The following is a 16603-nucleotide window of genomic DNA, read 5'->3' as shown; positions in this document are numbered from 1 at the left end:
CTACAGAGATATCTAGTAGTGGAGGACAGAGACATTTTTTCCTTTCCAACTACTTTTTTCCCTAACTGAGGGACTAACAGTTCTTAAAGTTAGGTATAGTTTTTCTATTTATGTAAATGAGTGTTGTCTGTTTTGTCGTGCATGTCCAACAGAACGGACAACACTCAGGATTATGCAGCCTGTACTTCATTTTCTAAAATGGAGGAAGGGGGAAGAAAGGGAGAGGGGTAGTTGGGTAATCATGAATTCCAGATGCACAGGGAAATGTGGTGTTGCAATAGCGGAAGTTGAAAATTGGTGTCAGACTGGGACTCAATCCTGAATGCTCCATATCTCTAGAATGGTTGCCTTAACCACCTTTGAAAGTTCGAAAGAACTGACAATACTCAGTTACACAAATATAAACAAGCACAGTGGTTGTATGACATAAGTTTCAGTGTGGAGGCACACATATTGTTCAGACACCTAAGGGAATCAAGAATTTGTGTGTAGGAGGTGTAGAGGACGAGGGATGCTGCAATGTAGTATGCGACAAGTTGAGAATTTGAGTCCGATGGAAGGTATGTACTGGTGGCCGAGACGGTTAAGGCAATTGTCCAAGAGAAGTAGAGCATCCAGGTTCAACTCTTGGTTCACCAGACATTTTCAACTTTTGCTACTGCAATACCCTGTGCAGTTAGGAGTCACTATTACCCAGTTGCCATTTTCTGTTTCTATACTCTTCTCTATTTCAGAAAAAAGTAGTTTTTTGTGTCTATAGGCAGAGCTGAAATAACTTGAATGACCATTGAAATGAGAGATTTAGAGAGATATTCTCTCTCAGAGTGTTGCAATTTATTGCAAGTATAGTCTAGAACTCTAGGGTCGCATTCAACCAGATTAGAAAATAATGGATCTGTTACAGGTGAAAAGCAAGATCTCTTTACCTGATAGCAAACTAGTGACACCATAAGCTTTTCTGCCACCTGACTGGAGCTAAAACGTCTTTTATCTTTTTCATTTCTCTTTGCTAAATGATCCCACAACTTGGTCCACAAATCAACACGATATGGAACAAGTCTCTGCTGGGGTGACAGCAGCATCATAGCAGTATTCCACAGCGTTTCTTGTGATATGGACATTGTGAGACGGTTGATCTGAAATACAAAGTGATATATTTCAAATGGATATTACATTTTCCAGCTGATAAATTTTTCCCAAAACAAATTACTGCTCTGTATAATGTATATTACTTTTATGACTATAATCTCTGTATAAATGACAGTACTTACTTTTACTTCAATATTAGTGATTCGTGAAATGGTAGTTAGTGGCAATAATCCTAACAAAGGCAGTGCATCGGAAGTTATTGTTCTGTAGGAGGAAGCATAAGCACCACCAACTAGCATTTCCTGTAGAATTTGTGATACATTCAATCTCAGTGGCTTCTCAAGAAAAGTTTTAAGCAACTGCAAGAAGAGCAAAGACTGATGAGAGGCCCAACTTCCAAATCATGCAGTTATAAGCAAATTAAGTCAAATAAAAAATATAAAACCATGCAAAGTAATAGAATCTGCAGTGATGTGAAGGTTTATTACACCATTACAGATAAGAATTTTTAATTATTAAATGATAGTTAATTATCATATAAATACAAGACAAAAGAGATGCAAGACAAATTTTGGAGAAATGATTTACTATCACATCTGAATGAAGATGTGCACAAACCAGAAACACCCAATATCATGTTGCTAAGTGTGAAGCAGAACACACACACACACACACACACACACACACACACACACACACACAGTCACAGTAGCACAACTCACACACACGACCATTGTCTCTGACTGCTGTGGCTGCATTGGGAATTGCCAATGCACTAAGGGTATCAGCAATCTGGCTTGAGTGGTGGGGGTATGGTGGAGGCATGCTGTGGGGAAGGGGAGGGATAGAAGGGAGAAGGGTGGGGGAGGGGGAAAGTGTAGTGCTGCTTGTGGGACGATACTGGGGCATTGTGGGAAAAGGGTAGGCTGCTATGTGCAGTGTGGTTGGGGGATGACTGGAAAAAGAGATAAGTAGAAAATGGAAAAAACCTAGTGGGAGTGTTGGTGGAATAGAAGGTTGTGAAATCTATATGGTGCTGGCTGTGAAACAGTCACTGAAGTAAAGCACACTAAGTTGGGCAGCATTTTCAGCAACTGGGTGGTCCACCTGCGTCTTGGGCATAGCTTGTCGGTGGCCATTTATGATAACAGACACCTTGTTTGTTGTCATGCCCATGTAGAAAGCAGCACAGTGGTTGCAGCTTAGTTTGTAGATCACATGGCTGCTTTCACCGGTAACCCTGCCTTTGCTGTGAAAGCAGCAATGTGAACTACAAACTAAGCTGCCACCATTGTGCTGCTTTCTAAACGCACGACAACCAATGAGCTGCCTGTCTGCATGAATGGCCACCAACAATTTGTGCCAACAAACTGTGCCGACATACAATTGGACTACCCAGCTGCTCAATTTGCTGCCAAACATTATGTGCTTCAGTTCTGCCAAAGAACCTACTAGTTTTCTCCCTCTTCTCTAGTTCTCTCCTATCCCAATCCCATTCCCCCCAACCTTACGACTGCACCTAGCAGCCCTCCTTGTTCCCACCATGTCCCTGTATGCACACACAATCAGCACTACACCCTACATCTCCCTGCTATCCATCACCCTCCCCACCCCAGACCTCCTCCTTAGCCCCACCATCCATGTCAGATTGCTGCTCTGATCATGCATAGTTGCAGTCTGCAGTCTGGCCACAGTGGGAGGAGACAGTGGTCGAGCGTGAATTGTGCTTATGTACATGTGAGTGCATTCTCTATTTTAGAAGAAGGCCTTTTGGCTCAAAGCGTAAGTGTATAGCAGAATATTCATTGTGTCTGTCTGTGACTCGAGCTCTCCTCTCTATAAGGCGAGTAGCAATCTATCCTTTTCATAGTAATGTTGTTAAAAATTCATGAATAAGGGTTTTGTTTCAAAATTGCCCCCCCCCCCCCCCCCAATAACAATGACTCATAATTTTGGGGATCAGAACTAGCATAGCAGTTCACCATACACCATGAACTTGTCCTTAATGTGTTGAAATTTCTTCCTCTTGGTTTCTTTATTTTCTTGCAGATGTTAATTTTCTCATGCTTTAATTTACAGTTAGTACTGTTCCATACAATCATTAATCTCCTACTCCAATATATTTTATTATTATTATTATTATTATTATTTTCATTGTTGCTGTTGTTGTAGTAGTAGTAGTTGTTGTCGGAGACCAAATGCTAGCTAGCATAATCTCTAATGTCCCAACTTTTGTCAGCATTAATAAATGCTATTGTGCTTTCTTAGCAGCTATTCCAAAAAATCCTATTATCAATTTCCCAAAGGCAGCAGATGTGTGGTACCTAGGCAATGCACTCCTTTCAGAGTTTAGATGTTGTTAGCTTAAATCAACTAGACCTTTTAAACTAAGGGGAATCACTGACATAAAATCACCAGAAATAGGGCTGTGCGGGAGTAAGCAGCTCATAAACACTAAAGGTCTAGTTACTCATAGTGCCAAAAACACACTCATAGCCTGGACAGCCTTACACTTCAAGAACACAGACAACTGAAAATGGGTTGTAAACACACTGATTATTCACAATAAATAGACCACAACCATTTGAATGAATTTATCATATATACTTGGCAGAAAGCTGATAGTGGCTTCTTCTAAATTAATGGGAGTCTTTGCTACATTTTCTGCAAGCAGTTGTACATAATATTTAACTCTTGCACTCAATCTACTCCCAAACAGTTGAGTAGGAATTGTTGGAAAAATATGGTTATTAGCAATTGAGAAATACTTTGAGAATTTGCTACCTACAACTACTATAAAATTACCAACATCTTTTTCAGGGAGCATGGCATCATTAGTATGAGGTTCAGCATCAGTACACATTACATCATGAAAAGGAAAGGTTATGGGCTCATATCAGAGACACCAGACATTTAGAAGCTGTGCATCTGCTTAGGAACACTATTTACATGTAACTAAATTACAAAAACATAGTGAAGAAAACTGATTTGCGAATGGAAACAAGAACAATGTTTACTTGGTGGGAGAACTAGAATTTAAATACCACTTAGAAGGTAAAATTCCCAATTTAGTCATCAATGTATCTAAAGGACACTGTTTATGAACCTTATGGGATAAAAATAAGGCATCACAGACAAAAATCTCTAACAATATGGACTGAAGAGGTCAGCCATGTCGTATCTGCTGAACAGAAGGGTTAAAAGAAAATGATAAATAATTAATCTTAGTATAATCAAGAGATTTACAAAAGATAAAAAGATGCAAAGACAAGAACTGTAGGATGTGTAATTGAGAACACAGACAAGGAAGACAGAATTTATCACACAAGGCCATGAATATTATAATTGACATACAGCAAAAATTTGTTTCATCCCTCTGTAACATGTAAACTCTCAATAGCAAGCACATTTCATCTTATCAATATAAACATGACAGAACTGGAAGTCATAAAAGGAAAGGATGATTTTAGTTACAATTGAGGCTCTTATACATCTCAAATGAATGCTCCAAGACAAGAATGGTACTTGAATCATGGAAGACAGTGGAGGTGATATCACTTTACAAAAAGGGAGGAAGAAATGCCTGTGAGAGCTACAGAGGTATAAGCCTATTACTGTACATATTCCACTCCCGGTAGCTGAGTGGTCAGTGTGACAGACTGTCAATCCAAATGGCCCGGGTTCGATTCCCAGCTGGGTCAGAGATTTTCTCTGCTCAGGGACTGGGTGTTGTGTTGTCCTAATCGTCATCATTTCATCCCCATCGACGCGCATGTCGCCGAAGTGGCGTCAAATCGAAAGACCTGCACCAGGCGAACGGTCTACCCGACGGGAGGCCCTAGCCACACGACATTTCATTTTCACTGTACATATTTCTTACAAACTCTACACAAGAAGTACTAAAAATAGGGTGAGAAATGTTTTTGATGACCTCCTAATGGAGGAACAAAATTACTTTAGAAAGGGTTGATTTTGTAGTGAGAATTTACTATTGCATGACATTTAACTGAAAAAGACAAGAACACAACCTCAATACTCAGATCATATCATAGATAATGAAAAAGCTTTCAACAATGTGAACAGAAGCAGCCTTGGAACATCATTGAAGAAACTAGGATTACCAAGGTATTTAACACAGATAATAAAGGGTTCACATCTGCGAACAGAAATTATAAACAAATTCAGAGAAAGAGAAAACAGGACCAATTAAGATCAACAGAGAAGTGAGACAGGGGTGTAGCCTTTGACTTAATGTATTCTATATATACTAGGACCTGGGCTTCCCAAACATTTCCTCTGATAGAACACTTCAAGAATCCAGGTACTCTGATGGAACACCTTGTTTATTTTGACGGTTAATAAAGTTTTTCAAACAAAGAAAATCCTGTTAATAAAGTTTATTTAATGAGAAAACTTGTTTTGTTCAACGATTATTTCAATTTTAAATTCTAACTAATAACGCAGAAATCATAATAAAACTTTTAAAAAATAATCAGTATAGTTGAAATGCAAAAAAGCCAAGTTATTAATAATTTTCATGGAGCACTTCCGATGGAACACCAGTATTCTAAGGAACACAGTTTGGAAAACCATGATTAGACAACAGTTTTAGATACTGGAAACCGGAGTTAAACAAGGTGTGAGATTAACATAGGACACACAAACATAAATATTCTGCTTCTTAGTATTGAGCAAATAATTATTCATAAGACAGAAAAGTAAGCAAAACAATTTTAAACCAATAGGAAATAGATATATATGAGGACTGAGGAACAGAGAGCTTCAGTAAAGACAAAACAGGCTGAAAGTTTGCAATATGTCACCTAAATTAAATATGAAGATCTGCCAGCTCAGAATTTCAGTAAAAAAACTGAAGTTAAGGCCTTCAAAGGGAAATTTCCAGTTCACTCCAAAATAGTACTGTATAAACAGTCAATAGAACAGGTGTCACTTATCATTTGTTAGGCTTCAGTATTAGTAGTGAACATGGCAATGATGTCACTAATAAAGTAAATAAGCTTCAAATGGTATGTAGCACAATACACAGAACAATGGGTGGCAAGGCAGGACAGGATATAAAGTTAAAATTTTGGAAAGTAATGGCTACTCCTATTCTAAAATGTATAAGTGAAACGTAGACACTTACAAAGAAAAACAAAACAATTATGGAAGGAATAGTAAAGGACTTGTTTGGAACTGCTGTCATCAGTATTTAAATCAATTAATTACATATCCTGTCAATTTACTTTATTGCAAATAAGCTACTGGTAAATAAAAAGATAATAGTGACAACACATTTCCTGCTAAGCTACAATATAAACATAAATGTTACTCCATTTACACCTCCACTAGCTCTTCTATATACAAATAAACAAATTTTTTTTGGTATTATTGTGGTTGAACACCTGTCATGCAAAGAGGATATAGGTCATATTTGTAAGGAAGTCAGTACAAATGTGCATTTACTGAAAATGGTCTTAGTCTTCCTGGACCATGATTCCTTCATGCAAACGTGTATCGAACTGAGACATCTGTATCTTTAGCATGGTAGTGAAATTGGTGGTGGGGCACCAGCAGTCTATACAGACAGGCTTTTTTGACTGAAACAAAGACAATAAGAGTGGTAGCTAAGGTAAAAAAAGAGAGAAACTTTTGCACAAATTTTCAGAAAATATAAAACACTCATCATCTGCTCTATGTCCATCCCGCAGGGAATCAAGTTTGTTAAACTAAATCAGAACATAATGTAATGAACAGCAATGTACTGTTCCAAGACACAGAAGAGGGAAAACTTCCACAGGTTTATGGCTAATATAAAAGCTACACACTGCAGTCCACATACAATAGGAACAATTTTTTATAACAGATTACCATCTGATCTTAAGACAGTCAATTTAAACACCTTACAGAATAAACTGAAGCATTTATAAAGAGAGAATTGCTGTTTTTCAATAGAAGATTTCAAACTGTAATGTCTCCTTGTGAAAGTGATACTGTGCATAGCCATAAGGTTGTTTGTGTAACAAAAACAGGTAGCTTCACATTTTCACTTTTTGTATCAATTTATCCATTTACCTTTCATTGATAAAAGAAGTACAATTAGTACAACAATGTATCTCAACATATGTGTGAACTTAGCTGTGGCAATGTCTGAAAACTGTTTGTTATATGGACAACAAATAAATAAAATACAAATTAAAAACAAAGTAAGGATTCTTTAATAAACATTAAGTGAAATCACTGACAGGTATTATTTACTGACAGAACTACTTCTTCAAGGCTGGCATTGACATAGAAGAGAATGCAAATAAGCCTTATAAATGTCTTCAAATTTTCATGTCCCCTCTCATCCCCAATCACCATAATTCAGAACTGATCAATGCAATCACGATCTCAATCAAATTCTTTGAGAAATTCCTTTACTGACCTGATCACTTTTGGAACACATGAGCAATAGCATCAGCCTCATGAAAACAATATCAGTCTAAGGTAGTGAGATGCATCAATGCTACACTTAAATTCCTCTTCACAAAGTCAATGATATGAATATAATAGATGGAAAAGTTCCACGTGGGAAAAATATATCTAAAAACAAAGATGATGAGACTTACCAAACAAAAGCGCTGGCAGGTCAATAGACACACAAACAAGCACAAACATACACGGTCGTGGAACCCTTGGACCGTGGTACTTGATCGTCGGAAGTATGTGGCTGAGGGACTGCGTCAGCTTTCAGACAACACCACATACAAAGTTTGCCAATGTAATCCCATTCCTGATGTCCAGGCGGAGCTTCAAGGAATCCTCAGAACCTTAGGCCCCCTACAAAACCTTTCACCTGACTGCATCAACCTCCTGACCCCACCGACACCCCGCACCCCTACCTTCTATCTTCTTCCTAAAATTCACAAACCCAATCATCCCGGCCGTCCCATTGTAGCTGGTTACCAAGCCCCCACAGAATGTATTTCTGTATTTCTGCCTACGTAGATCAACACCTTCAACCCATTACATGCAGTCTCCCATCCTTCATCAAAGACACCAACCACTTTCTCGAACGCCTGGAATCCTTACCCAGTCTGTTACCCCTGGAAACCATCCTTGTAACCATTGATGCCACTTCTTTATACACAAATATTCTGCACATCCAGGGCCTTGCTGCGATGGAGCACTTCCTTTCACACCGATCACCTGCCACCCTACCTAAAACCTCTTTAATCATTACCTTAGCCAGCTTCATCCTGACCCACAACTTCTTCACTTTTGAAGGCCAGACATACCAACAATTAAAGGGAACAGCCATGGGTACCAGGATGGCCCCCTCATACGCCAACCTATTCATGGGTTGCTTAAAGGAAGCCTTCTTGGTCACCCAGGCCTGCCAACCCAAAGTTTGGTACAGATTTATTGATGACATCTTCATGATCTGGACTCACAGTGAAGAACAACTCCAGAATTTCCTCTCCAACCTCAACTCCTTTGGTTCCATCAGATTCACCTGGTCCTACTCCAAATCCCATGCCACTTTCCTTGACGTTGACCTCCATCTGTCCAATGGCCAGCTTCACACGTCCGTCCACATCAAACCCACCAACAAGCAACAGTACCTCCATTATGACAGCTGCCACCCATTCCACATCAAACGGTCCCTTCCCTACAGCCGAGGTCTTCGTGGCAAACGAATCTGCTCCAGTCCGGAATCCCTGAACCATTACACCAACAACCTGAAAACAGCTTTCGCATCCCGCAACTACCCTCCCGACCTGGTACAGAAGCAAATAACCAGAGCCACTTCCTCATCCCCTCAAACCCAGAACCTCCCAAACCACAAAAGTGCCCCACTTGTGACAGGATACTTTCCGGGACTGGATCAGACTCTGAATGTGGCTCTCCAGCAGGGATACGACTTCCTCAAATCCTGCCCTGAAATGAGATCCATCCTTCATGAAATCCTCCCCACTCCACCAAGAGTGTCTTTCCGCCGTCCACCTAACCTTCGTAACCTCTTAGTTCATCCCTATGAAATCCCCAAACCACCTTCCCTACCCTCTGGCTCCTACCCTTGTAACTGCCCCCGGTGTAAAACCTGTCCCATGCACCCTCCCACCACCACCTACTCCAGTCCTGTAACCCGGAAGGTGTACACGATCAAAGGCAGAGCCACGTGTGAAGGCACCCACGTGATTTACCAACTAACCTGCCTACACTGTGAAGCTTTCTATGTGGGAATGACCAGCAACAAACTGTCCATTCACATGAATGGACACAGGCAGACAGTGTTTGTTAGTAATGAGGATCACCCTGTGGCTAAACATGCCTTGGTGCACGGCCAGCACATCTTGGCACAGTGTTACACCGTCCGGGTTATCTGGATACTTCCCACTAACACCAACCTGTCAGAACTCCGGAGATGGGAACTTGCCCTTCAGTATATCCTCTCTTCCCGTTATCCACCAGGCCTCAACCTCCGCTAATTTCAAGTTGCCACCGCTCACACCTCACCTGTCTTTCAACAACATCTTTGCCTCTTTACTTCCGCCTCGACTGACATCTCTGCCCAAACTCTTTGCCTTTACAAATGTCTGCTAGTGTCTGTGTATGTGTGGATGGATATGTGTGTGTGTGTGTGTGTGTGTGTGTGTGTGTGTGTGTGTGTGTGTGTGTGTGTGTGTGTGTGCGCGCGCGCGCGAGTGTATACCCATCCTTTTTTCCCCATAAGGTAAGTCTTTCCACTCCCGGGATTGGAATGACTCCTTACCCTCTCCCTTAAAACCCACATCCTTTCGTCTTTCCCTCTCCCCCCCTCTTTCCTGACGAAGCAACCGTTGGTTGCGAAAGCTAGAATTTTGTGTGTATGTTTGTGTTTGTTTGTGTGTCTATCGACCTGCCAGCACTTTTGTTTGGTAAGTCTCATCATCTTTGTTTTTAGATATATTCTTCACAAAGTCAGCATTAATTACCAGTTCTAGGTCTAAACATGGTTTCGTTTCACCTCCTCCTCTCCTTCTTTATCCTTTCTACTTCCTTCAAATACTTTTCAACAGCCATTAATGTTTACTGAGCCTTGACAGCCATCATTTTATTTTCCACTGACTAAATGGCAGTAAACCTCTTTGGGAAAACAGAGATGTCTGCAATGTCGGTGAAATCAGCAAGAGGGAACATTTTTAAATAGATTATGCAAAGCTATCAGAAACCACTTTATCTAAGCCACATGTCCCAAAGTCCTACAGCTATTTCAGTTCTCTCAGAAATGCCTTATTAACAGTTGGTCATCCATGGACACCTTTCTGCTTCAGATTTACCTTAGAGTGGGATGCAATTACCTCAAATCATTCAATTAAAGTTTTTATAACACTTCTTCCCAAAAACAATAAAGTGAAGTGCCTGCTCAAAATCTGCCCCAATGCACTATCCCAGAAATGTACAAACAGGTCAATCTGCTCCTTATGGCTACTTTATTCAAACTCTCATCAAACCCAAGTGTGCCCAGGACACATGCATCACGAGTATCCTGTAGTTTTTGAGTGACAAATGGCCTCAGTCTGAACATAACGTCATAATTTACTTTTGACTTCTGAAGTTACAGTTTGGAGGTAATCGCAGTGTCTGGGAACATATCTGGTAAAAGATTAACAAAGTTACCAATGTCCCTAGGAGAGTGATGCCTCACTGCACCCAACAGATGCAAACAGATCTCTTTCTTTGTCACAGCACCCTTCTGCATGTTATCCAGCATTATTGGCTATCATCCAGAAGTTCCTGTACAAGACAACACGAGGGACTCCTTCCCTGCACCATAGCTCACTAAAAATACCTGGAGACTACTTAGAAGTACCACTTTTCTTCACTGAAACTGATAGTTTTATTTCTGAGTGCACTTACTGACGCAAGGACACTGTCACAATTGTTGGAAGTTATGATCAGTTGGCTACATTCAGTAGTGGTAGGCAGCACTGCAGGATCTAGTCTGATGCAGTAGCATTGAGGCCGTCGCTGTTTGCAAAAATTAGCACGGATGTCTTGATGATGGCTGCTTGTCCATAATGCTGAGCGAGTAGTTAATTTTACAGTGCAAGCACCAAACACTAAATTTTTCAGACATGTGTTTTGCGACCCACCAAAATTCTGGATCCTCAGTTCAGTGAGGGTTAAATGAACACTTCCACAGTTCTTTGAATGAGCCCTGTGTTAACATATGCATAAGACAGAATCAAAACTGAATAACATGGCAAGGCATGTCCAAGAGATCACGAAGATGGAAAGACATTATTTTAGCCATAGCACTAAAGCGGTATAATCAAACTTATTCACACCTAATTTCTGTCAGGCAGATACCTGTTGGCTTGCTACATTATTAATATTTCATTATACATCCAAAACAATGTACTATACGGGTCACTGCATGTCAAGTGGTCTTCTTTTAGAAAAAAAAGTCTCTTGACCATGGATTTTGATGAAATTTTGTGTTAACATTTGCACATGTTCCGCACGAACATTGATAAAGCTTCAATTTCACCTATTTAAACATTCCAGGGTGTGATGGAATCTCTACCACATTCTATTCTGAATTTGCAGCTGAGTTAGCTTCTCTGTTAACTATTATCTGTCATACATCAATTGAACCAAATACTGTGTCCAGTAGTTGGAAGAAAGTACAGATCACACCCTTCTACAAGAAGGGTAGCAGAAGTGATCCACGATAAAAAAATCTATAAAGTGAGACTCAAACTGCACTTTTCTCACACGACATCCTGAAAACGATCGAACAAGCCAGTCAGGTGAATGCAGTGAGTCTCTATTTCTGAAAAGTATTTTACTCAGTGCAATGACTATACTTATTAGCAAAAGTACAGTCATGTGGGGTATCAGCAAAATTTGTGACTAGGCTGAGGAATTCTTGGTATGGAGAATGCAGCAATTTTTCTTGGATGGATAGTCATTGACAGATGTAGAAGTAACTTTGGGTATGTCCGAGGAAAGTGTGTTGGGACCCTTGCTGCTCATGTTGTATATTAATGCTCTTGCAGATGATATTAACACCAACCTCAGACTTTCAGACTTTTTTTGAAGATGATGCAATTATCTAAAATGAAATACTGTCTAAAAGAAGCTGCATAAATATTCAGATATTCAGTCAAATAATGGAAACTCCAGGTAGGAATATCAGCAGGGTAGGAAAAGACAGATTGCTACTTACCGTCAAGTTGCAGACAGGCACAATCAAATGTCTTTTAATTGTGTCTGTCTGTAACTTGACATGTCTTCTTTATGGTAAGAAGCAATCTGTCTTTTCCCACATTGCAAATATTCAGTCAGATCTTGATAAGACTTCAAAGTGGTGCTAAGATTGGCAAGTTGCTTTAGATGCCCAGAAATGTAAAACTCCACACTTCACAAAGAAAAAAAAAAGTTGTATCCTATTACTACAATATCAAAGTTGGGATCCCACCATCTCGTACAAATCCCTTTGGAGAGATATGAAATGGATTGATCAGACAGGCTCAGTTGTAGGCCAAGTAGGTGGCAGAGTTCAATGTATTGGAGTAGATGGCACAGTTCAATTTAATGGTAGAATACTACAGAAATACAATCGATGTACAAATGAGATGTTTTACAAATCACACATGTGACCTATCCTAGACTATAGCTCAAGGGATCCTTACAAAATGAGGCAAACAGGGGATACTGAACACATACAGAGAACAGCAGTATTAATGGTCACAGGTTTTCTGACCTGTGGAGGAGTGTCACAAGGATGCTGAATTGGCAGACACATGAAGACAGATGCAAACTATCTTGAGAAAGCTACATACAAAAGTTTCAAGAAATGACTTTAAATAATGACTCAAGAAATATGCTACAACACTGCATGTACAGCTCCCACAGGGATTGTGCGGACAAAATTAGATTAGTTACAGCATGCACGGAGGCATTTAATAGCCATTCTTCCCATGCTCCATACATGAATGGAATGGGAGAAAACCCTAGTATCTGGTACAGTAGGAAATGGCATCGTTTTCAAAGTGTAGATGTAGATGTGGATATTATCATAATGGATTTTGTCAAAAATATAGTATAGTTTTCCTCCTGATATTCAATAGCAAGTTAATGAAACCCCTAAAAAATTCAAGTATTTTAAAGTAAACATAAGCATAGGATCCTAAAAGAAATCTCTTACTTTGGCCTGGATGCTTAAAGAAATGTTTCATCACACTTGGAACCCTGTGAAAACAAACCCTTAACAGACTTGTGATCCTGTATGAAGAAACCCTTATCTGGCTTGGCATCTTGTAGTAAAGAAACCCGCTTGTGGCTGCGGTTGCACAGGTATCAGGCATGGAGATGCTGGTTTTTTCACTTAAAAAGAAACTAAAGTGGTTAAGCCAACATGGTCCCTAGCAACACATTGATACAATTTTTCATCAGTACACATATGTTCCATATAAACCGTGAACTATGCAAAAACAAAATGCCCTACACTTTAAACTGAAATGAACTTATCACACCAATAGAATACTACTACTAAAGAGAAGCTAAACTATGTAATCATAAGTATCCGGACACACCCCAAAAACATAAGTTTTTTATATTAGGTGCATTGTGCTGCCACCTGCTGCCAGGTACTCCATATCAGCAACCTCAGTACTCATTAGACATCATGAGAGATCAGAATGGGGCACTATCGGGACTCACAGACTTCAAACATGGTCAGGTGATTGGGTGTCACTTATGTCATACGTCTGTACATGAGATTGTACACTGCTAAACATCTGTAGGTCCACTGTTTCCAATGTGATAGTGAAATGGAAACATGAAGGGACACATACAGCAAAAAAGTGTACAGGCTGACCTTGTCTGTTGACTGACAGAGACTGCTGACAGTTGAAGAGGGGTCATAATGTGTAATAGGCAGACATCTATCCAGACCATCACACAGGAAGTCCACACTGCTTCAGGATCCACTGTAAGTACTATGACAGTTAGTTCGGAAGTGAGAAAAAGGGGATTTCATGGTCGAGCGGCTGCTCATAAGTCACACATCGGTAAATGCCAAACGATGCCTTGCTTGGTTTAAGGAGCATAAACATTGGATGATTGAACAATGGAAAAACGTTATGTGGAGTGATCACTCACAGTACACAACGTGGCAATCTGATAGCAGGGTGTGGGTATGGCGAATGCCTGGTGAACAACATCTACCGGTGTGTGTAGTGCCAACAGTAAAATTTGGAGGTGGTGGAGTTATGGTGTGGTCATGTTTTTCATGGAGGGGGCTTGCACCCCTTGTTGTTTTGCATGGCACTATCACAGCACAGGCCTATATTGATGTTTTACGCACCTTCTTGCTTCCCACTGTTGAAGAGCAATTCAGAGATGGCAATTGCATCTTTCAACATGATCGAGCAAATGTTCATAATGTACAGCCTGTGGTGGAGTGGTTACATGAAAATTACATCCCTGTAATGGACTGGCCTGCAAAGAGTCCTGATCTGAATCCTATAGAACACCTTTGGGATGCTTTGGAACGCTGACTTCGTGCCATGCCTCACCAACCAACATCGATACCTCTCCTCACTGCAGCACTCCATGAAGAATGGGCTGCCATTCCCCAAGAAACCTTCCAGAACCTGATTGAACATATGCCTGTGAGACTGGAAGCTGTCATCAAAGCAAAGGTTGGGTCAACACCATATTGAATTCCAGCATTACCAATGGAGTGCACCATGAACTTGTAAGCCATTTTCAGCCAGGTGTCGGGATACTTTTGATTGCATAGTGTTTTGTTTAACACTGTTGTCAAAAAACTCGAGAGTTCTTGACTGATTTTCTTCAAATGCTTATGTGGTAGTCTAATAAACATTTGGACACGCATAGACTAAATATGTGATTTCATTCCTTCTGAAGAAGATATCCCTAGTTGTACTGAAATCTAGTCAAGGAGTATTACAATAACCTATATGGAAGCAACAGCCTGTACACATAATTTATTGACTGTTTGCAGATCCTGTTTATTTCATTTTTAAACAATCTGTATTGTGTGTTCCCTTTTCATGGTTATATTTTCTATTTTCTTCTGTTAGACGGAGTATTTTTTGAAGTATTCAAGGCTTCTGTGGTTCTGCTATCAAAGTACATAGGGTATTCTGGTTTGTGTTATTCATTTCAGTTCTATTATATTCTGCTCATTTTATGCTGAACAACTGTTATAATATTAGTATTGGCTTTGACCATTTGCCTCAGAGAATGTACATTTTATGTCATTAAATTCTATATTTCATTAGTCTGACTCATAGTATTTTCCATTTTATTTATCTGCTTGAATTGCAGCCAGCTATTCCTCATTACTAAGTTCTGATTTAAAGCCATGTGCATACCAGAGTATGTTTCATAGTTGATGTTTGATGTCACTCCACGATTTCTGGTCTTTTCCAAGCATGCCTTCTTCTCTTTCAATTCTGGAACAAAATGTTCATTAGAACTTCCTAAAACCCTGAGTAGTACTCTAGATGCCTTTTTGTCATCACATGAGCCCCCCCCCCCCCCCCCCCTCCCACCCATCCCACATTTTCAATTTTTTTGGTTTTTCAAACTCTTTCCTAATGCAGCACTCCAATCAACTAAGAATATATTGCCATTCACATCTCCCAATTACCTCCTCATCAACTTGTGAAGTAGTACTGGCTGCATTGTATTACATTGGTCTACTCAATGCACATCTCATCATTGGGTGATTATATTCAAGCACTCCAAACTTCTTCATAATTTTCCATCTCTCTGTAAACTCTCTTGCATCATTACCATGAATAGTTGATAACATTCAGCCTCCTCTTTGCCATTAGATTTTATCGCAGACACTTATTGTTTTTGAAACATAGTAAGGCCAGTGCCATTTGCTACAATTCCACTCCTTAAATATTTTTCAAAAATTGTTTCTGTTTTCTTTAACAAACATAATAGGTATACCATGAGTACATGAAATTGTTAAATTCTTATCCATGCTGTATTTCACTCAACTTTATCATTCAATGTACAGTTTTCAGATCACAGATTATACTAACATAATTAGTTTTTGTGGAAACAGTTTCTTTGAGAAAATATTCCAAATTCACAGTTTACTAAAACATTGCACTATTCAAAATTCAAACCCACTAATAGTTTGCTTTAAGAAATTCAGCAACCAAAACATTTTACATATTTTTATTAATACCAATATGGCTTTTGGGCTATTGGCCAGCTTCAATTGGTATAAAACATATTTAAATATTCAATTAGCACATCGTTAAAAACATTGACTGCATTCTGGATGCTGTAACTGCCTTTCTAGTCTGCTTGTTGTGGCTGCTATTTTCCACATTTATAAGCATGTCATGAACACTTTTTGTGTGATATACAAAAACAGCACATGATCTGACATACTGCCAACTATTAGTCAGTGAGTTGCTAATTTGTGTGACATTAACAGTAAACGTTATTAACAAAAAGCTGATCATTGCCCGTTTATAACAATAAA

The 16603-nt window shown here is 39.5% G+C and overlaps 1 protein-coding gene across 4 annotated transcripts in view; it reads right to left on the bottom strand.

Annotated features, from left to right (window-relative positions):
* Nucleotides 1-16603, bottom strand: part of LOC126473954 (protein pigeon) — a 500491-nt gene that overhangs the window by 160019 nt on the left and 323869 nt on the right. For 3 of the 4 annotated variants that reach the window (XM_050101320.1, XM_050101319.1, XM_050101321.1), the window contains exons 10-11: nucleotides 1272-1448; nucleotides 927-1136 (exon numbers count right to left, since the gene is read on the bottom strand). In XM_050101320.1, coding sequence (XP_049957277.1) covers nucleotides 927-1136; nucleotides 1272-1448 — 387 coding nt within the window. The remainder of the gene's footprint in view (nucleotides 1-926; nucleotides 1137-1271; nucleotides 1449-16603) is intronic. The other variant, XM_050101322.1, reaches the window with a different exon arrangement.

This window comes from Schistocerca serialis, chromosome 4 (genome assembly GCF_023864345.2).
Source record: "Schistocerca serialis cubense isolate TAMUIC-IGC-003099 chromosome 4, iqSchSeri2.2, whole genome shotgun sequence".
NCBI classification, from domain to species: Eukaryota; Metazoa; Arthropoda; class Insecta; order Orthoptera; family Acrididae; genus Schistocerca; species Schistocerca serialis.
Note: the sequence above shows the minus strand (reverse complement) of the source record. Positions and strands in the feature narration are given on the sequence as shown.